This window comes from Silene latifolia, chromosome 9, assembly GCF_048544455.1.
Source record: "Silene latifolia isolate original U9 population chromosome 9, ASM4854445v1, whole genome shotgun sequence".
Classification (NCBI taxonomy): Eukaryota; Viridiplantae; Streptophyta; class Magnoliopsida; order Caryophyllales; family Caryophyllaceae; genus Silene; species Silene latifolia.
Genome location: NC_133534.1, coordinates 176,526,756 through 176,549,200, shown reverse-complemented (window position 1 = coordinate 176,549,200; position 22,445 = coordinate 176,526,756). Strand labels below are relative to the sequence as shown.

The 22,445-nt window shown below is 41.8% G+C and overlaps 1 protein-coding gene across 1 annotated transcript; it reads left to right on the top strand.

The window, feature by feature from the left end:
- The first annotated feature begins 17,846 nt into the window (after positions 1–17,846).
- LOC141601927 (uncharacterized) lies at positions 17,847–18,980 on the top strand. The gene has a single exon (XM_074422233.1). The coding sequence runs from the start codon at positions 17,847–17,849 to the stop codon at positions 18,978–18,980; it is 1,134 nt and encodes a 377-aa protein (XP_074278334.1).
- Positions 18,981–22,445: the final 3,465 nt, after the last annotated feature.

The following is a 22,445-nucleotide window of genomic DNA, read 5'->3' as shown; positions in this document are numbered from 1 at the left end:
TAATTATCGGTCACATTAATGACTTCCACCTCTGGCACCTCTTCTGCCTGCTGACCGCTCATTTCAGGTACTGCATCAGCTTGCATATCCTCAGCCGCCATAGCTCCCTGAGCTCCGTCAGCAGCATCCTGGGACATTCCAAAGATCACCCCCAAAGAACTCGCCACCAACGCAGAGAATTCACCTCACCAACTTCGGGCATCAAAGCATACTCGGATGAGGTTGGGTGGGGTAAAGCATCTCACCTGCTTCTCCTCTTCCTCTATGGCCTCTCGGGTGGGAGCCTCCTCGAGGGCGCACGCATCCCGCCGATCTTTCCCCGCCGGGTGGCATAGGCAACAACGTTGGTGGCCGGGGGAGATCGCCTAACCGATCTTCTCCTCGATCGCTTCAGAGAGTCGAAAAAGTCTTGCGCACACCGCCCGGGTTCGAGCCAGTGATCAGCCCCCTCCTTCAACTTCTTCTTGGTGACAAGCAAGCTCGGTCTTCACTCCACCACATGCTCCTTCGAGATCAACCCATTTCTTTTGTGCCAGATCTGCAACAGTCTCCTTGACTCCCGGTTCTTGCGCCGGTAGCACGGGCCGGTGGTCCGCACTATGTTGATCATCTTCCTATTGTAGAGTGCAGACTGAAGAGTCTGGGGCATAAATAATCAGAAGTCAGCAAGAGAGTTGAGAGGCAGAATTTAAGCAAGAAGCAGATGGACAGACAGGTAGAAGACGAAGAATATTTACCATGAAGGCATTGTGCACATCGTTTTCAGCCATCTCCTCTGGGGAGAACTCCGAAAACGTCTCCTTAACCGGAGGAAAGAGCAACTGGTCAATCTCAGGCCAGTACGGCACCTTGTCCACGTTCCCGAAGCCCTCTGGGAAATGAGCAGTAATGCCTCCGCTGGACGAAGCGCGAGGACTAGCAGGAGGAGTAGGCGGATGACGAGACAACAGACTAACTTCCAAGGGCTCTGGTGCAGCTGAACTCGAAACTGCAGGAGGTGTCTGAAAAGAGGCAGCAGGAGCACTCCTCTTGGAGGCAGAGGCCACATCAGGGCTGGCAGAAGGTCTCTTTCTTTTAGCACTTTGGAGGATGAGTTCCAGTGGATCAACTTTTGAACCTGCAAGCATGCACAGTCTCAGACGACAGGATGATTAAAACATCAGCAGAAACAGCATGCAAACAAAAGTGGTTACAGAAACCTTACCAGAAGACATACTGTGAGCTGATTGGGGAGGATTGGAGGAGAAAGCAGGTGAAAAACCAGGAAGCAGGTCTGGGAACTTTCTCTCAGACTCAAGAATCTTTGAAACGACTTGCCGCAGTGTGAATCTTGGCGCCAATACGGGTAAGGTCACGGGGGCCTGCACGAAGACGATGAAGTAAGCTAGTAAGCAGCGAGATAAAATAAATCAGGCGACAGGGAGGCTACTTACTCGAAGTCAGAACCCATTTCTCGAAAATATAATCAGCAGGAGGCTGGATGGAGTCCTTCCTCACGTAGAAGAAGTCCTCAAACCATTTCTCATCACGGGATTTTGACACGTGTCTAAAGGGAGCCTATCCATGGCCCCGGAATGAGAACTGACCCCGCCGCAGATCGATGTCGTACATGTGGGCCAGATCGCCCAGAGTGACGGATTTGCCAGTACTCTGACCAGCGGCCAGAGAATAGAGAAGAACTCTCCAAATGGCGGCAGAGATTTGTGCCATGGCGAAATTGTTGGTGAAGATAAAATCTTGGATGAGTTTAGGGAAAGGAAAACGGAGGCCATATTAAACGGGTATAGGTAGAAACTGACCTACCCCGGACGGAGGGCGTCAGCCTTTTGTCCCGGTTCAGGGATGCCGATATCCACCCCGTCACCAAGACCCAGCAGATTCTTGATCATAGGAATGTCGGCCGGAGTTCGGGCGGAGTCACAATCATGTGGATGTTTAAAAAGTCCCCGAGAAGGGAAAGTGGGGTTGAGATTGCGGTCGGAGGGTGTAGGGGTTGACGAGGATTGTCGAGTTTTACCCATGGTGGACAGAGAAAATGAAGATTAAAAGAAGAAGAGAAGATGGATTACCCGGTGATGGAGACGGAGAAGGGAAACAGTGAAGCCGGCGAGGAATAAAAGGGAAGAAAGTTTGAGGGTTTAACAGAGATGAGTTTTTGAAATGATTTGAAGTGATTAATGAAAGTGGAAGAGGGACGTTGGAGTTATAAAGAGGAGAGAGGGAGTTGGGTGCGGAGAACGAAGAGTAGGGTGGCTGGAAATGATGGGTTGCATGGGAAGGAGTAAAAAGACGGCGTAGGGTTTAGTATTTGATTACGTGAAATTCCTTGCTCGATACTTGAAAGCGTACTTCACAAGAAATTTGGGGCAAACTGTTTGGGCTAAAAATAGCATAATAAAGAAGGCCCATTTGATAAAATAAAGATTACGAAAGAAGTGATGAGGAGGAAGGGAGCCCGTGGTCAGGAAAAGGGGAAACGGGCTTGAGAAGGATTAAGAGCCCGTCATAGAAGGTGCCCGTGTTAAGGAAAGGAGTGTCAGAGAGAAGTTAGGGAGATTGGGGAGAATTGGCAAGGGAGTCCGGGTTTGGAAAGAGTCCTTATGGAAATTATATTCCCTTTCCATATTCAAGGTAGGACATATCTAGAGTTCTTACCCTATAAATAGCCAAGGAAGCAAATCAAGAAGACATTCAACACAACATATTCATTGAACACCAGCATTCATACATCAACATTCAACATCACATCTCTGCGAATAATATACGTTCATTCTAGATCTTGCAGGCCTGACACCTAGGGCCAGCAGGATTAGCTTCGTACCATAATTGTAATCATCCTCCTATTCATATAGTGCAATACTTGGCAGGGTACCGTCCCTCCCGTGGTTGTTCCCACATTGGGTTTTCCGCGTCACCAAAATCTTACGTGTCAATTTACATTACGCACTTTATTTTCCTATTTACTCAATGACGTACGAACAAACATACATCCAACCAACGAATATAGACTACATTGACCCTAATTAATCGATTTGGGTAAAAATACCTAAACATTTAGCAGCACCACGTACCATTGCTTCTCGACCGGTTGGTCTTCCTAGTGGCCAACAGGTTGCCTTGACGCTTATGGGTTCGGTTTACATAAATGAGTCGTTGACTCTCCATGATGTTTTATATGTTCCCAGTTTGACTTGCAACCTTATTTCCGTCTCACAGCTTACGGCTACTACTGATTTTTTATTCGTTTTTGCTAAGGAATCTTGTCTTATTTAGGTCCCTTTTATGAGGATAACGGTTGGAGTAGGTGAGATGCGAGATGGTCTCTATTGGATAAGTGCGAGTGCTAGGGAACCAGTGGTGAATTCTGTGAGTACGGGCTCTGTTTCTCTATGGCATCAACGGTTGGGTCATCCGTCGAATAAAGCTTTTAAAGCTATTTCTTATGCTAATAGTCTTAAATTTAGTAAGCATTTCGTTTGTGAGACTTGTCATTTAGCAAAACAGCATCGTAATAGTTTTACTTTGAATGATAAACACGCTTCTGAAATGTTTGAATTAATTCATTGTGATCTTTGGGGACCCTATCGTATTGTCTCTTCTTGTGGTGCGAAATATTTCCTTACGATTTTTGATGATTTTTCCCGGGCAACTTGGGTGTATTTATTGGTTGATAAGACAGAGGTTACAGATATGTTTATGAATTTTTTGGCTATGGTTTATAAGCAGTTTTCCAAATCCGTCAAATCAGTTCAAAGTGACAATGGGAATGAATTTAATTATATGGCTGGCTATTTTTTTCAAAATGGGATACACTTTCAAACCTCTTGTGTCGGCACGCCTCAACAAAATGGCCGTGTCGAGCGCAAGCACCGACATATTTTAAATGTTGATCGGGCTCTTCTTTTTCAGGCCAACTTAGCTAAGACGTTTTGGGGAGAGTGTATTCTTGTTGCAATTCATTTGATAAATCGAACTCCTTCTTCCTTGCTTGAAAATAAAACTCCCTATGAGTGTCTTTATGGTAAGGCTCCGTTATATACGAATTTGCGGGTGTTTGGCTGCCTATGTTTTGCCTATAATCAAAATACCCGTGGAGACAAGTTTGAAAAAGGGGACGGAAGTGTATTTTTGTTGGCTACCCTCATAACAAAAAGGGTTGGAAATTATACGATGTTGATACAGGTTCCTATTTTGTTTCTCGTAACGTTGTTTTTCACGAGGACGTATTCCCTTATGCTAAATTGACTGCCCCTCCCCCTGATGATGTGGTTGACTTGGATAATCCATTTAATGGCACGGATGATGCACCTGGTTCGGTGCAATGGGGGGTCCTACGGGTCAGGGGGGCCCACGAGACTGGGCGAGTCCCCGGACATGGGTGCGTCCAGCGCTACAGCTGGAGCTACAGAGCAGGGGGCCCACGGGTGAGACAGAGCCCACGGGTCCTGCTGCTACGGCTGCTGATACGGTTGATTCGGGTACCGCTGAAATGGGCAGGGGCCGACGACAGAAGTTCCCAAATTCCCGTTTGAGTGGTTATGTTCTTAGCACAGCACGAAATCCTAATTCTTCGCGCTCGCCAAGTCCGAATTCTTCGTCTTCAGGTACACCTTATTCCTTAGCAAATTACATTGATTCTCATTATTTTTCGGCGAAACATCAAGTTTTTCTTACAGCAATTACTGAGAATACTTAACCTCCCTCCTTTAAGGAAGCGATACTGGATGAAAAATGGTGTGTCTCCATGAAAGATGAAATTGATGCTCTTGAACGCAATGAAACGTGGGAGCTCACGACTCTTCGAGCTGACAAAAAGGCCCTTTGATGCCGTTGGGTGTATAAAATTAAATATAATTCCGATGGATCCATTGAGCGATATAAAGCTCGTTTGGTTGTGTTTGGCAATAATCAGACTGAAGGATTGGACTATGGTGAAACTTTTGCGCCGGTTGTTAAGATGGTTACTATTCGTGTTTTTCTTTCAGTTGCAGCCGTAAATAACTAGGAATTGCATCAGATGGATGTTCACAACGCTTTTTTGCACGGTGATTTGGATGAGGAAGTATACATGAGCCTTTCCCCAGGTTTCGGTGTTGGTCGAGAGGGCATTGTTTGTCGCTTGAAGAAATCATTATACGGCCTAAAACAGGCTCCGCGTTGCTGGTTTGCCAAATTAACCACGGCTCTTCGAAACTATGGATTTCGGCAATCTTATTCCGATTATTCTTTATTTTGTTTCTCGCAAGATAAGGTACGATTATTTGTTCTTGTCTATGTTGATGACCTTGTTATTACGGGAAATGATGCTTCCGCTATCTCTCCTTTTAAAGCCTATTTGGGGAACTGTTTTCACATGAAAGTTTTGGGCACTCTCAAGTATTTTCTTGGACTTGAAGTGGCCCGCATTGCAGAAGGAATTTATTTGAGTCAACGGAAATAAGCGTTGGACATTATCTCTGAAACGGGTCTACTTGGTGCTAAGCCAGCTGCCACGCCATTGGAGCAAAATCATCAGCTGGGTTTAGCGAGTGGTCTGGTTCTCGAAAACATTTGAGTCCTATCGCCGTCTTGTGGGTCGGCTCATTTATGTTGCAGTTACTCGTCCTGACTTGTCTTATGCTGTACACATCCTTTCTCGTTTCCTTAAGGAACCACGGCAAGAGCATCATTAGGCCGCCGTGCGCGTGGTACGGTACTTGAAGGGTAGCCCAGGCCAAGGTATCTTGTTGCGTTCTGATAGTGATTTTTCTATCTCCGTATGGTGTGATTCCGATTATGCAGGATTCCCTTTGTCCCGCAAGTCCACCACCGGATGGTTCGTTTCTCTTGGGGGCTCCCTTATCTCCTGAAAGACGAAGAAACAATCAACCGTCTTGTTATCTTCGGCCGAGGCAGAATATCGGTCCATGGCAGCGGTTGTTTGTGAATTGAAATGGTTGAAAGGTTTGTTATCTTGTTTGGAGGTCCCCTTTCCTTTGCCTATGAAGCTATTTTGTGACAGTCAATCTGTAATTCATCTTGCTCAAAATCCGGTTTTTCACGAAAGGATGAAGCATATTGAGATTGACTGCCATTTTGTCCGTGATGCGATTACCGAGGGTATGATTTCTACGTTTCATGTATCGACGAATGAGCAACTCGCTGATATGTTCACCAAAGCTTTGGGAGTGCAACAGTTTTCTTATCTTCTCTCCAAGCTGGGCATTCTTGATCTCCATGCTCTAGCTTGAAGGGGGATGTTAAGGATTATACGATGTTATTATTGATAGTCTTATGTTCGGCCCATATAGCCCATATTGTAATCTATTTAAACATGATTCTGACTCAATAATACGATACAACATCCCTTTCAATGTCTCTTAACATGTATGCTCTTATATTAGAATACTACATATACCTAACCCTACCATTCTATTCCTTGTCTACCCTTCCCATAAGAAAAAGAGGAGAAGGATGATACTATCATTTGTGTACCAAAAATAAACCTAAATATACTAACGGAAGCTAGTGATAAGTGTTATGGATAAAAAAATACCATTTATCACTCGTGACGTGGCAGCGTGTCATGGGTAAGAAAAGTGCCGAAAAGCTTGGCGACGTGGCATACGATGATTGGGGGATGAAGGAAAGAGAGAATTGGTGAAGTGGCAAGGTGTGGACCATGGGATCAAGAATAAAACAAGCACACTTTGGCCCATTAAAAAGCACACGTGCAAAAGGAATTAATAACCAAGTCAACTAACCAACCCCTATTCTTTAGGAAATTGACCAGGAATTTAGCAACAGAAGCAGAAGCAGCTCAAAAACCCTAGGTCAGACTCAAGCAACTATATAAGGACGAGAGATCAACACTCAAGGCATTCAACATTAATCCGAGGCAACACTTCTCCAAATCCCACAAATCATTAAGCAATATTTCTCTATCAACATTGTATTTATATTTCCTTACTTGGGCATTTTACATCGATTATAGTGCAAAATTGGCGGGATTCCGACTCCCCCCGCGGTTGTTCCCACACCGGGTTTTCCGCGTCACCAAAAATCCTCCGTGTCATTCTTTTCGTTCTTCTTTTCCTTCTTTTGTTTGTTGCATATTTATTCCTTAAATTCGTCGTAATCCAATATTAATCGGCCGTAGATTAATCACTATCACTCACTAAATTAAATCAATAATCGGTAAATTTTAACCAAAACAATTTGGCGCCCACCGTGGGGCATAGTGATCATTTTCTATAGCCAAACCTCGCAAGACGAAACTAGCCGCCACCATGTCTGGAACCAGCCAGAATCCTTCCAGCAGCCAGAGCATGCCAGCCCTGTCTTCTGGAGCAGGACCTACTTCTGCATCCGCAGGATCAGTCAGTGCATCCCCAGCGTCCAGCCAGACAATCCTCGTCAGCATGTCGACCAGAGCCATGCCCCAGCCTCAGAAGCCACCGCAGATTCCAAAGGCAGCAGGTGCACCTAGTTAGTCCAAATCCAGTAGGGAAAGCAGCCCCAGCAGAGGTGAAGCTGTGTCCAGAAGCCAGACCCAGGAAGGCTCAGGCGCAGAAGTTCTCCGAAGCAGAGGATTTCCAGCGCTCGATCCGATGCAAGTGATGATTCAGGGGATGGACACTCTGCGTCGAGCCGTTGAGGATCTGAGGAAGGACAACCAGAACCTAATTGCTCAGATCGTAACAGCAGTCCAGACTAAACCAGCATCAGCACTAGAGGCTCCGACTAGAACCAGCGGTGGAGGATCGGGACGACCAATTCCATCAGAACTAGTCACCAGACTGGACCTAGCAGGGATAGCACCCAGTGAACCAATTGAGCCCAGAGGATTAGGATGCCTATCATTTGATAGTCCACCCAGTCTGCAGCAGACAACAGGTAACGCTTTGTTTAGCACCCCATCAGGATCTGACCTTCCACCTTTTTCAGGTACCCCCGCGCACCAGACATTAGGATGGCAATCTCGACCTGTCATCAATGCAGCAATTCTATCCTGCAACCAGTACACCAGTGGAGCCTGGATTAGAGGATTATAGTAGACACCAGGATGGCAGCCTGGATCCATAATCAGTGCAACACCAGTAACCAGTCACCCAGCACCAGGCCACTCTTCTGGAGCACCCTGGCTAGGAGGTACACCTGCTGGTTCTTTCCTACCTGTTTCTAACCCTCTTGCAGGAGCAGGTAATTCGCTGGAGTAGCAATAACAGGAGCTGAGGGAACTGATGTATAGGATACCAGGCGTGGCCCGTCCGTTGGAGAAAGCAGCCAGAGACAGCTACGCAGACTCACCTTTCGTGGACGACATAGCCCTAGTCGGTGTTCCTAAAAGATGTGTGCCGCCAGCTATGACACTCTATGATGGAACCACAGATCCACTTGACCATATCAACCAATACAAGCAGAAAATGATGGTGATAACCGCAACTGGATCTCTAAAAGAAGCTTGTATGTGCAAGGGATTCAGATCAACACTGTCAGGAGCAGCCCTGCAGTGGTTCGTTGTGAAAGAAATGTAGATTCATATACATAAAAACATACTCTTATATGTCTAAAATAATTTGTCATAAAATTAATTACGGATCTTATGCATGCAAACAATAAAATAAATAGAGGAGAAATCATGTCCTTACATTCAATATTTCGGCTATATTGGGCACAAGAGAGATCACCTTTCTCTTCTTGTTCTTGAGCTATTCCAATGGATGAACAAGATCTAAGAATAAGATCTCTCCCCAAGCTTTATACCCAAGGCTTAACACTTAATCTAATTAATATTATGAATACTAGTATAATATTAATCTAGTAGAAAAATGACCCAAAATTATTATATACACTTAATAATTTCGGCTATATGGGAGAGAAGAAGAAGAGAGAGTTTTGTCTCTCTAGAAATCTTATATTTTGATGAGTAAAAGAATGAATGAACATCCACTACCTCTTAGTGAATATTGGGCAAAAATAAGAAAAATCTCAAGTGTTTTTCTTCCCAAAAACCGGTGGGAGTGGAGGAAAGGAAAGAGCCAATGCATGAAATTGTTGCTCTTAACAATGTTCATAGGCTTGCATGGCTAGATTACTTTATAATCATTATGCTTTCTTATTTAAAATATAAACACAATTTAAGCCTAATCCCCTCCATTATTTCGGCATTTACATAATATGGAGTCCATATTATTTTTGTCAATTGTCTACATGTTACATGTCACATGTCACATATATTTGTTATGTAATTTTTAATATATTAAAAATTCAAGGTATTATCAAAAATACGTCATATACAAAAATTGACTTAGTAATTTCGTAATTACTTGTGCCAAAATATTTTTACCATTTATAAATCACAACAGATTGTATTTATAATAATTCATTCAAATCCAATCGTTTCTTTAAACAATAATTTCATCCGAGTAATGATACAATTCGATTACTCAGACCGTATCTCATTTAATCATATTTCAATTTGATACGTAAATTTTACTACCAAAATTGTCCGTCAATTTTTCAAGAAATTTAATTAACTCGTAACATTATACGATTAATTAAATAATCAATTAAGTGTATTGCCCTTTAGGTATGACCTAGGGGGTCAACTGATCACCACCGTCACACGACAGTAATGTCAAACTCTAGTCAGCCAATCATTACCGATATATGTTGACCAGTTGACAGTAACAATATTACTTCCCAATTGTATTCTTTAAAATGAGATTTAATAATGATATTTAAATCATGTGATCGCACTATTGTTGAGGACACATTTCCCAACAATCTCCCACTTGTCCTCGACAAGTGTGCGTCACCAATTCTCTTGTCCTATTACTATCTCCCACTCAATGCAAGGTGTCTTTCAGGTCGTACTTGCAAGTGATCATATCGAGAGTGGTTTCCTCGATCTGGAGAATAGCGATTGACCGGACTTATCTATCATAGATACTTTCCGAGCGTGGCCACGCATTTCCAGTTCATTACTCCTCGAGTGGCCCTGAGATATTGTTATAACCCTGACAAGGGGTGGACAATTCCTATCGCACTCATTCCCTTCGACTAGCCACAACCATCATAACCCAAAATATGCCCATTTGACCCCATTTACGAAGGTCGTAGTAACACAAATCAAAGTTAATCAAACTGTGCCATCTTAGGTGAATAGTCTCTAGTCAAAAGAATCGACTCATTAGAACACTATAGTAGCTCTCGCCACGACCAGGCTATATAAATTTGCGAGAACTCTATAAGCGGTCATTAGGCCCGACAAAATGTTCCTAACGATCGCCTATGTGATCGACTAGTCATCTCACATGACCGTATGGCACTTGAACTTGCCATCAATCGCCTCACACTCTAGTCACTTCGAGACGTCACCTCATATAAGTAACTATGGGCAAAACAATGTTAATCCATGTTCACTTTAACGGGGTTCAATTGTCTCTACAACCCGTTTGGATGTAACAAAGTATAAATTAAGGATAAAAGACAAATGCGATTATGAACATGAACAAAAACAACACTTTTATTTCATTTCAAAATCTAACAAAAATTTGGTACACGTTTAAGTCCCATGGACGCAACATGCCCATCATGCTTAGCCTGCGATAAAGGCTTGGTGAGCGGATCGGCTATGTTGTCATCCGTCCCAACCTTACAAATCGCAATTTCCTTTCTTTCAATGAAATCTCTTATTACATGATACTTTCTAAGTACATGTCTAGATCTATTACTAGACTTTGGCTCCTTAGCTTGGAAGATCGTCCCACTATTATCACAATAGAGAGTGATGGGATCATCGGCGGTAGGTACTACTTTTAGACCTTCCGTGAATTGCTTGATCCACATAGCTTCCTTGGCGCCTTCCCGATGCCGCTATGTACTCAGCCTCCGTTGTCGAATCCGATTGATTCTGACTTCCTTGAAGCTTCTCCAGCTTACGGCACCACCATTGAGCATGAAAACAAAACCAGCTTGTGATTTCATGTCATCTCTATCTGTTTGAAAACTTGAGTCCGTGTATCCCGTAACACGCAACTCAGTGTCTCCTCCAAACACAAGGATAGAGTCCTTAGTTCTTCTCAAGTACTTAAGGATGTTCTTGACAGCAATCCAGTGACTCTCACCTGGATTTGCTTGATATCTACTCGTCATGCTCAAGGCATACGAGACATCAGGACGTGTGCATATCATGGCATACATGATTGATCCAACAGCGGAAGCGTAAGGGATCAACTTCATGCGTTCAACATCATGGGGTTCGGAGGGACATTGAGTCCTGCTCAATATCGTTCCGGTTACCATAGGTACCAAACCCCTTTTGGATTTGTCCATGCTGAATCGTCGAAGAATCTTATCAACATAAGACTCTTGACTTAGTGCCAATATCCTCTTGGGTCTATCTCTATAGATCCGGATACCTAATATGCGTTGTGCCTCTCCTAAATCCTTCATTTGGAAGTGGTTACCTAACCACTTCTTAACAGAAGACAACATTGGAATATCATTTCCAATGAGTAGTATGTCATCGACATACAAGATTAGGAACACAACATTGCTCCCACTGAATTTCATGTATAAACATGGTTCCTCAACATTTCGAGTGAAACCATTTTCTTTTATAACATGATTGAATCGATGATTCCAACTTCTAGATGCTTGCTTAAGACCATAAATGGATCTCTTAAGCTTGCACACTTTGTTAGGATTTTTAGAATCAACAAAACCTTCGGGTTGTATCATGTACACCTCCTCCTCTAAATGCCCATTTAGAAAAGCGGTTTTGACATCCATTTGCCATATTTCATAATCATGAAATGCGGCGATTGCTAACAAAATCCGTATGGATCTTAGCATGGCTATGGGGGCGAAGGTCTCATCATAATGGAGACCTTGGACTTGGGTAAATCCTTTTGCCACTAGCCTAGCTTTGTAGACATCGTCATGTCCTTCTATGCCATTTTTGACCTTGAATATCCATTTGCATTGGAGGGGTCTTGCCCCTTTAGGCAAATCTACCAAGTCCCAAACTTGGTTTTCAAGCATAGAATCCATTTCGGATTTCATGGCTTCAAGCCATAAGGTGGAATTAGGACTAGAGATTGCGGCCTTGTAGGTGGCGGGCTCGTCACTTTCCATAAGTAACACATCGAGTGTTCCATCTTCTTCGATAAGTCCCACATATCGATCGGGATGGCGAATTACTCGGCCCGTCCTTCTTAGTGGAGGAGGTACAACCGCGTTAGACGACGAAGGAACATCTTCTTGCGTCTCTATCTCGGTTTGTGGCTCTTGAACTTCATCAAGTTCAAAATTTCTCCCACTCTGTTTTTTAGAAATAAATTCTCTTTCTAAGAAGACAGCCTCGCAAGACACAAACACTTTATGATCTTGAGGTTTGTAGAAGTAATACCCTCGAGAGGTCGAGGGATAACCTACAAAGATGCATTTTTCGGATCTTGGGGCTAGCTTGTTGTCGTTCTTAGTTTTGACGTAAGCATCACATCCCCAAATCTTCATATAGGATATATTTGGGATCTTACCCGTCCACATCTCACATGGAGTCTTTTCGGTGGACTTTGTGGGACTATTATTCAAAGATCGAATTGCGGTTTGTATCGCAAATCCCCAAAACGAGTTCGGTAACTCGGTTTGACTCATCATGGATCGAACCATATCTAGTAAGGTTCGATTTCTCCTTTCGGCAACACCATTAAGTTGAGGTGTTCCGGGTGGAGAAAATTGTGATATAATACCACGACTTTTCAAGTGTGAATCAAATTCAAGGCTAAGGTATTCTCCACCACGATCGGATCGTAGTGCCTTAATCCTTTTATTCAATTGGTTCTCCACTTCATTTTGAAATTCCTTGAATTTCTCAAACGCTTCACTCTTATGTTTAATTAAATAGATATACCCATATCTACTTAAATCATCGGTGAAGGTTATGAAGTAGTCATAATTACCACGAGCGGTGATAGACAATGGTCCACACACATCGGTGTGTATGAGTCCCAATAGCTCACTAGCTCGTCTCCCTTTACCACTAAAAGGATTACGAGTCATTTTGCCAATTAGGCAATATTCGCATGTGCCATATGATTGATAATCAAATGGTGTAATCACATTAGTCGAAATTAATCTTTTGATGCGATTCTCGTTTATGTGACCTAATCGACAATGCCAAATGAACGCTTCACTTGGATCACTTGTTTTGAGTTTCTTTGATTGAATGTTATAGATATCATTTGTCGGATTTGAGGTCTCTAAAATGTAAATGCCATTGATGGAAGTAGCTTGGCCAATAACCAAATCATTCCTAGAAATAGAGCAACGATTGTTCTTAATGACAAAACAAAAACCGTCCACGTCTAGCATGGCGATTGAAATAATGTTTTTAGAGAGTGTAGGTACATAAAAACAATTATGCAAATACAACTCAAATCCATTTGGCAAAGCTAAAACATAAGTTCCCTTGGATTCGGCCGCTACCCGAGCTCCATTTCCAAGGCGTAGATCCACATCTCCCTTGCTAAGCCTCTCCACATCTCTTAAACCCTGTAAATGATTACAAAGGTGAGAACCACAACCGGTATCTAGTACCCATGTCGTAGTGGAAGTATAATTTATATCAATAACATAAATTTCTTTAGGAATTGTACCTTTTGGAGCAATGAGTCCTTCCCTCATATTTCGCAAATACATAGGGCAATTCCTAAGCCAATGTCCCATGCCATAGCAATAATGGCACTCATCATTAACTTGCTTGAAGTTTTTGACTTTCTTTCCTTTCTTCTTGAACCTCTTACCCTTTGATGCAAGAACTTGATTGCTAGAGCTCCCACTAGCTTTGGCATCTTTATCTTCCAGAGACAAAGACCCTATAGATCGTATGAGGTAGTCTTCCTGAGACGGACTCACACGAGGTCTAGTAGTAGTGGGTGGTTTAGAAGTGGTGATGAAATTAAGGTTTCCATCCGAACCTATCCCGAAATGAAGTTCTCTAGTTGTATCGAAATTATTGTTGGAGCATACGTCGTCAAGAACATGGTGATATGACTCAATGGTTATCGGTGCGGTAGCATTTGATGGATTCATTGTAATGCACTACAAATATGGAGGAAAGGAAATATTAACATTTGTCTTTTTAAATCATACTTGCAAATTTAACAAGATATGAACATTTATATAGTGACCTCTACCCAACTATAATAAATGATTCCAAGACCCAAATTCATATCGACTTAGGCACGGTGGGGCCGATACATCCTTTATCAATATAACTCGGTGGATTAACGTTTAATCGATTCTACTTTTAGAACTCTTGGTCGATTATATTACATTAACAATTATCTATAGCCCAAAACACATCGACAAGGGCACGGTGGGGCCGATACATCCCTTATCAAATACTTTTGTTGAGTTCAATCCAAATTTCGAATAAATGTGTCCATGATCCAAACCCACATTAACTTGGGCACGGTGGGGCCGATACATCCCTCATCAACATGAATTCGGTGGATTAACATTCATCACCCACTTCCCCTACGTAACAAGGTTTGTACCCCGGTGTGGCCGAGTGCACTCCCTCACGAAATAGGTTTTCATGGTTTCTACTATTTGGTAAGGCTATGTCTCAATTGATAGTTTTAGCGAGAGGTCATGTCAATTTATTATCTATCACGTTTTAAGTGAACTAAAGCGGTGAACTACGATAATTCTAATTGACACGGTCGATAAACTCGATAAATAGACAATGCATGTTTAGTTATGGCGATTTAGCGATGCATGTGACATAAAATAAAATGCAAGCATAAAGAAAAATAAATCCTAGTATGGCCTTTCCTAAAATAGAAAAACTATTAATCTATTACATATTCGGAAACCAACTCCATTGGTCCCTTGAACTTCGGTTGTGGCACGCATCTCGAGGTAACACCGTCTTTATGTATCGCCATTCTTGAAGAAATCCGTCTTTAGGAACTCCGGAATGAATAAAATTACATAATAAATTCCATAATTTCCTATTATACATTTGTAACTAAAATAAAATAAATCTATTAAATTACAAAACGGTGATACGAGATCACAATGAATTACAACCGAATCGATATTCCCATACATTTCGGGAAATACCAATTAAAATCTAAGGCCATACTAAGTAAAATTACATAATTCAAAATTACATAAATTAAAATTATGACAATCATAAAGAAAAATGCAGCATTATAATATGTATGAACATGCTCAATTTTATGCTAAATCGCCTTTTAATTAGCCAATATCGTATATTACTCGGTTTTTACGGATTTGCGTGATTTCAACATTTTATAATCACAAAAATACATAAACTCATATTTATGCATAAGTTAATTACCCTAACCTCTTAGGACTCAAAATATAGTCTTCACTAATAATTTGACCATAATTAACCTTTATTTACAAAATTGTTCATAAATGGAACAAAAATTATAAAAATAAGCTATTAAACTTCAAATAAAACCAAAAATTTCAAATAAATTCAAAATTCAAAATTTAAATTCATGAACATTCTGGAAAAATCCATGACACTCATAATGTTCAAAATCTTAGGTTAAAAAATATCGAAATTTTTCCGGAAAAACAATGTTGCGGTTTATCGATTTATAATAAAATAATCATAAAAACATGGAAAAATTATTTTCACTAACTTTTCAATTTTAGATCTGAAAAAGATAATAAAATGCAACATTATACGTTTTTCCTAAGTCATAGATTATATTTTATTAATTTTCACTAATAATGTCACTATTTATGTCATTTTTCTTCAAAAATTCATAAATCATGCTAAAAGACTTCTTTATAGCCAATTATTTTACACACATCTTGTAAAATTGCATGTGACAACATATAAATTTTCTATGACCAGATTCGAAATTTAACTCATATTAACCTATTTTTCTCTTAAATCCGAATTTAATAATGAAAAATTCATTTTTCGAGCATAACAAGTGCAAAAATTATGAACATTTACAGGTTATCTCAAAATAATATGTGTGATAACATATCCAAAAATCAACTTAAAATTCGAAGTATAGCTAATTTTCGTCCAAAAATGACATTTTTACTCATAAAATCACATTTAAATGTCATTATAATGAAATATGAACAATAAAAATCCGTAAAATTAACCCAAAAATCCTAAAATATTTTGGGACCAGAAATATTAACATGCATGTATTTATTTCGTGATATATCATAATAACACAAATTTTACAAGTTTTATTTGTTATTCATATAACTCGGAAAAACTTTTAACCAATTTGCATGCAAACAACCGTGGCTCTGATACCAATTGAAAGAAATGTAGATTCATATACATAAAAATATACTCTTATATGTCTAAAATAATTTGTCATAAAATTAATTACGGATCTTATGCATGCAAACAATAAAATAAATAGAGGAGAAATCATGTCCTTACATTCAATATTTCGGCTATATTGGGCACAAGAGAGATCACCTTTCTCTTCTTGTTCTTGAGCTATTCCAATGGATGAACAAGATCTAAGAATAAGATCTCTCCCCAAGCTTTATACCCAAGGCTTAACACTTAATCTAATTAATATTATGAATACTAGTATAATATTAATCTAGTAGAAAAATGACCCAAAATTATTATATACACTTAATAATTTCGGCTATATGGGAGAGAAGAAGAAGAGAGAGTTTTGTCTCTCTAGAAATCTTATATTTTGATGAGTAAAAGAATGAATGAACATCCACTACCTCTTAGTGAATATTGGGCAAAAATAAGAAAAATCTCAAGTGTTTTTCTTCCCAAAAACCGGTGGGAGTGGAGGAAAGGAAAGAGCCAATGCATGAAATTGTTGCTCTTAACAATGTTCATAGGCTTGCATGGCTAGATTACTTTATAATCATTATGCTTTCTTATTTAAAATATAAACACAATTTAAGCCTAATCCCCTCCATTATTTCGGCATTTACATAATATGGAGTCCATATTATTTTTGTCAATTGTCTACATGTTACATGTCACATGTCACATATATTTGTTATGTAATTTTTAATATATTAAAAATTCAACGTATTATCAAAAATACGTCATATACAAAAATTGACTTAGTAATTTCATAATTACTTGTGCCAAAATATTTTTACCATTTATAAATCACAACAGATTGTATTTATAATAATTCATTCAAATCCAATCGTTTCTTTAAACAATAATTTCATCCGAGTAATGATACAATTCGATTACTCAGACCGTATCTCATTTAATCATATTTCAATTTGATACGTAAATTTTACTACCAAAATTGTCCGTCAATTTTTCAAGAAATTTAATTAACTCGTAACATTATACGATTAATTAAATAATCAATTAAGTGTATTGCCCTTTAGGTATGACCTAGGGGTCAATCGATCACCACCGTCACACGACAAGTAATGTCAAACTCTAGTCAGCCAATCATTACCGATATATGTTGACCAGTTGACAGTAACAATATTACTTCCCAATTGTATTCTTTAAAATGAGATTTAATAATGATATTTAAATCATGTGATCGCACTATTGTTGAGGACACATTTCCCAACACGTTGGCCTACCGAACAAGAGCATATCCAGCTTCGCCGACCTAGTCAATGCCTTCAACCAGCAGTTCGTCAGCAGCAGAAAGCCGGAGAAGCAGACTAGTGACCTCTACCGGATAGTGCAAGGGTTTGAGGAATCTACCCGTGATTACTTTAATAGGTTCAACAAGGAGAAAGTGTCAATTCCGAGGTGCGATATAGCAACCGCTATACAAGCCTTCCGCCGAGGATTGCACCAGGACTCACAGCTATACAAGGACCTGACCATGCATCCATGCACTACTTTTGAGGAGGTACAATCAAAGGCAATTGCTGTCATGAGGCTGGAGGAAGATGCTGCACCCGTAAGAGACACTTATGATTCAGACCCAGTATCCAGAAAAGCTCCAGTAGAGAAGAAGAGTGAAAGACCCAAACCCTACAGCAGGAGCGTGAATAGAGTATCTGGAAATTCTGAAGGAAAAATCGAAGCAGATCTGCCTCCGAAAGTAAGTGAGTATGGTTTCACCACCAATCTTGCAGGACTATTCAAAGCCTTGAAGGAGCTGGGACGCAGAGTCAGATGGCCAAAACTTCCAGAAGGAAACCCCATCAGCAGGGACACATGCAAGAAGTGCGAGTTCCACGGCAGCAACACCCACACCGATGAATGCCACTCCCTCAAAAAGGAAGTCAAATTCCACTATGACCAAGGAAACCTGGATCACCTCCTACCCAGAAACACAACCAGAGTAAACTCAGCAGATCAGGTTATACAATCTCCTCCTCCTCAGTGCACTAGAACCGTGAATGTTATTACAGGTGGATCGGAGCTGTGTGGGCTGACATATTCAGCAGCAAAAAGGCACGCAACCAAAACTAAAGGAGATAGACCAGAAAGCTCCGGCAGGATCAACCGCCAGAATCTGCCGTCCGTCACCTTTGACAAAACAGATGCAGGGTCTGCTCCAGAACAACACCACGATGCCTTAATCATCACGCTTCCTATAGGAAATTGCGAGGTGAGAAAGATCTTGGTGGACACCGGGAGCTCGGTCAACCTAATTATGCTAGAAACGCTCAAAGGCATGGGATTCACCGAGAAGGATCTATCAAAGAAGGCGGTTCCCTTGGTCGGTTTCAGTGGCGAAACAAAGCACTCCTTAGGAGATATCGTCATTCCAACCTATGCCGGAGGTGTTAATAAGCAGGTAAGATATTTGGTTATTGATGGGCCCTCTACTTACAATGTAATCCTTGGCAGGCCCTGGATCCACGAGATGAAGGCAATACCCTCAACATACCACCAATGTCTGAAGTTTCCAACGCCTTGGGGGATGCAAGAGATACGTGGGGACCAGGAAGAAGCTAAGGATTGCTATAAAGTGGCTCTAAAGTCAACAACCAGCCCGCCTGCATAGCAATTACAGATCCGGTGCATCCAGGACGAATACATTGAGCCCCAGCAGGCAGAACTAGACGAAGTCATCCTGGACGCACTGCACCCAGAATGAGCTGTGCTCATTGAATCTGAATGTACAGGTAACATCCGTGACGAACTCGTTCAGTTGTTAAGAACTAACATGGATTGTTTTGCTTGGTCGCATAATGATATGATAGGGATATACCCAAGTGTGATAACTCACAAGCTAAGTGTAGACCCAAGCTATAAACCTGTGCAGCAGAAAAGAAGAAAGATTGCTTCTGAGAGAAACTAGGTAATAAACCAGGAAGTAGATAACCTGCTTGCTGCATGAAAGATTCGTGAAGTAAAATATCCAGAATGGTTGTCTAATGTGGTGGTGGTTCCGAAGAAGAATGGCAAGTGGAGGGTCTGCGTCGATTTCACAGATTTAAATAAAGCTTGCCCAAATGATCCATTCCCTCTACCACACATAGATGCCATGGTGGATGCTACTGCTAGCCACGAGATGCTGACATTCCTAGATGCTTGGAGCGGATATAACCAGATAAAGATGCACCCTAGTGACCAGGAGAAGACGACATTCAGATCCGAGCGAGGTATCTACTGTTATAATGTCATGCCTTTTGGACTGAAAAATGCAGGATCTACCTATCAAAGGTTGGTAAACATGATGTTTAAAGAGCAAATAGGCCAAACTATGGAGGTATACATAGACGATATGGTCGTCAAATCAAAGCAGGCTTCACAGCACCATCAGCATCTGGCAGAAACTTTCAATACCCTCAGAAAATATCAAATAAAGCTGAATCCGACAAAGTGTACCTTCGGAGTATCTAGTGGAAACTTTCTAGGGTATATGGTAACCCATAGGGGGATAGAGGCCAGCACCGAACAAATCAAAGCAATCCTGCAGCTGGAGTCACCACAGAAACCAAAAGACGTCCAGCGTCTGACTAGAAGAGTGGCGGCCCTGAACAGATTCATATCCAGGTCCTCGGACAGATGCATGCTATTTTATGATGTACTCAGGAAAAGCCAAAGATTTGAGTGGACGGATGATCACGAGAAAGCATTTCAGGAGCTGAAGCGTTATCTCAGCACCCCACCTCTCCTGTCGAAGCCAAAGCCAGGAGAACCACTGTTCCTGTATCTGTCGGTCACAGAAGCAGCAGTCAGTGCAGTACTAGTACGAGAGCAGGAAGGATCACAGCATCCAGTATATTACATCAGTAAGTCTCTGCTTCTAGCAGAGACCAGGTACACATCACTAGAAAAACTTGTCCTTGCACTAGTTACTGCATCCCATAAATTGCGTGCCTACTTCGAGTCTCACACAATTTCTGTGATAACTAATTATCCTCTTAAGACTATCATGAGAAAACCAGAACTGTCAGGGAGGATGGCTAAATGGTCCGTGCACTTGAGCGGTTACGACTTGAAGTTTGAACCCCGTACGGCTATAAAGTCTCAGGCTCTGGCAGACTTCGTGCCTGACTTCTGCCCAGCCCTCCAGACCCAGGCAGAGCAGGACATTCTGAGTCTGGAAGAAGATAAAGGAGAGCAAGTGTGGGAGCTACATGTGGACGGAGCCTCAAATGCCAAGGGAGCAGGAGTAGGACTGGTCCTCAAGTCACCCCAGGGAGATCTCATAGTCCAGGCTGTACGATGTGAATTCAAGGCCACAAACAACGAAGCAGAGTATGAGGCATTGATCCGGGTCCAAGTCGGCTCGGATCTGAAAATCAGACACCTTCAGGTTTGTAGTGATTCTAAGCTCATAGTTAACCATGTTAATGATTGCTATGAGGCCAGGGATCCCAGGATGATGGCATATCTAGACGTAGGAAAGGAGCTGAAAATCAGATTTGTCACGTTCAACATCAAGCAAATCCCCAGGGACCAGAATGCAGAAGCAGACGCACTAGCCACCCTGGGGGCAACCTTCAAAGCAGGAACCATCTCCACAATACCAATCGTCCACGTGCTGGAGCCAGCAACACTAAAATCTCAGCAGGAAGCAGAAGTGGTGTGCGGCTGCAAATGAAGAAAGTACTCGGATGGAGGAAACCATACATAGACTGGCTACAGAATGATATCCTGCCAGCAGATAAAAAGGAGGTAAGGAGCTTCAGAATGAGAGCAATCAGATTCATACTAATTGATGGTGTTCTTTTCAGGAAATCCCTCGCTGGACCCTACCTCAGATGCCTGGATCGGGAAGAGTCCCAGGCTGTTTTGCATGCTCTCCACAGTGGAGAATGTGGAAACCATGCAGGGGGCAGGAGTCTGTCCAATAAGGCACTGAGGCAGGGATACTTCTGGCCCACAATGCGCAAAGATGCCATGGAGTTCGCAAAAAGATGCGACGCTTGTCAGAGACACGCCTACGTCAGCCACCAGCCAGCAGAGCCTCTGCACCAGGTTATCTCACCATGGCCCTTCATGAAGTGGGGGATGGATATCGTGGGACCACTACCCAGAGCACCAGGAAACAAAGTCTATATGCTCGCCATGACGGACTACTTCTCCAAATGGATAGAAGCAGAATCATTCTCCCAGGTGGAATATCTCGTTGCAAAAATCTACTCCTAGGAACCCCCAATCCAACGGACAAGCTGAATCCAGCAATAAGATTATCGTCGATAACTTGAAAAAGAAGCTGGAGGAGATTGGGGGCAAATGGGCAGAAGAGCTACCTCTCGGTTCTCGGGTGGTGATGAACCACACCAAAGGTTGCAACGGGACAAACTCCCTTCAGCCTGGTGTTCGGAGCAGAAGCAGTCATCCCATCCGAAGTTAGGGTCCCAACCCACAGACATGGATGCATACAGAAGGTAGGAATCAGGTAGAAATGGCAAGCAATCTGGACACGGTAGATGAACTCAGAACCAGCGCCCAGATCAGGATGGCTTCCTACCGACAGACTGTGGCTAGAAGCTATAACAAGAATGTAAAAGTAAGAACCCTGCAGGTGGGAGATCTGGTCCTGAGGAAAGTCTTCCAGAATACCAAGAACCAGCAAGTAGGAAAATTCGCCTACAACTGGGAGGGACCATACCAAGTAGAGAGCGCAGTTGGAAATGGAGCCTACCGACTCATGAATTTGGAAGGGCAAATGGTTCCCAGATCCTGGAATATCACCCACTTGAAAAAATATTTCACTTAAGTCACCAGCATGGTCAACAACCGGGTACTCAGCCTACCAGATACAGCTCAGCCAGGTTCTAGATATTGCCTTATATATTTTCTGGCTCTGAATATTTCTCTGTCTCTAAGTATTTTTATGTCTCCAAATATTTTTCAAGCTCTAAATATTTTCCTATTTTTAGAATATTTTTCTATCCCTAAATATTTTCCTGGATCTGAATATCTTTTGACTCTGAATATTTTCTGGTTATAAATGTTATTCCTGGATTCAACATTTCTGGTTCTAAAACCAACCTTGTTCGTATTTTAATTT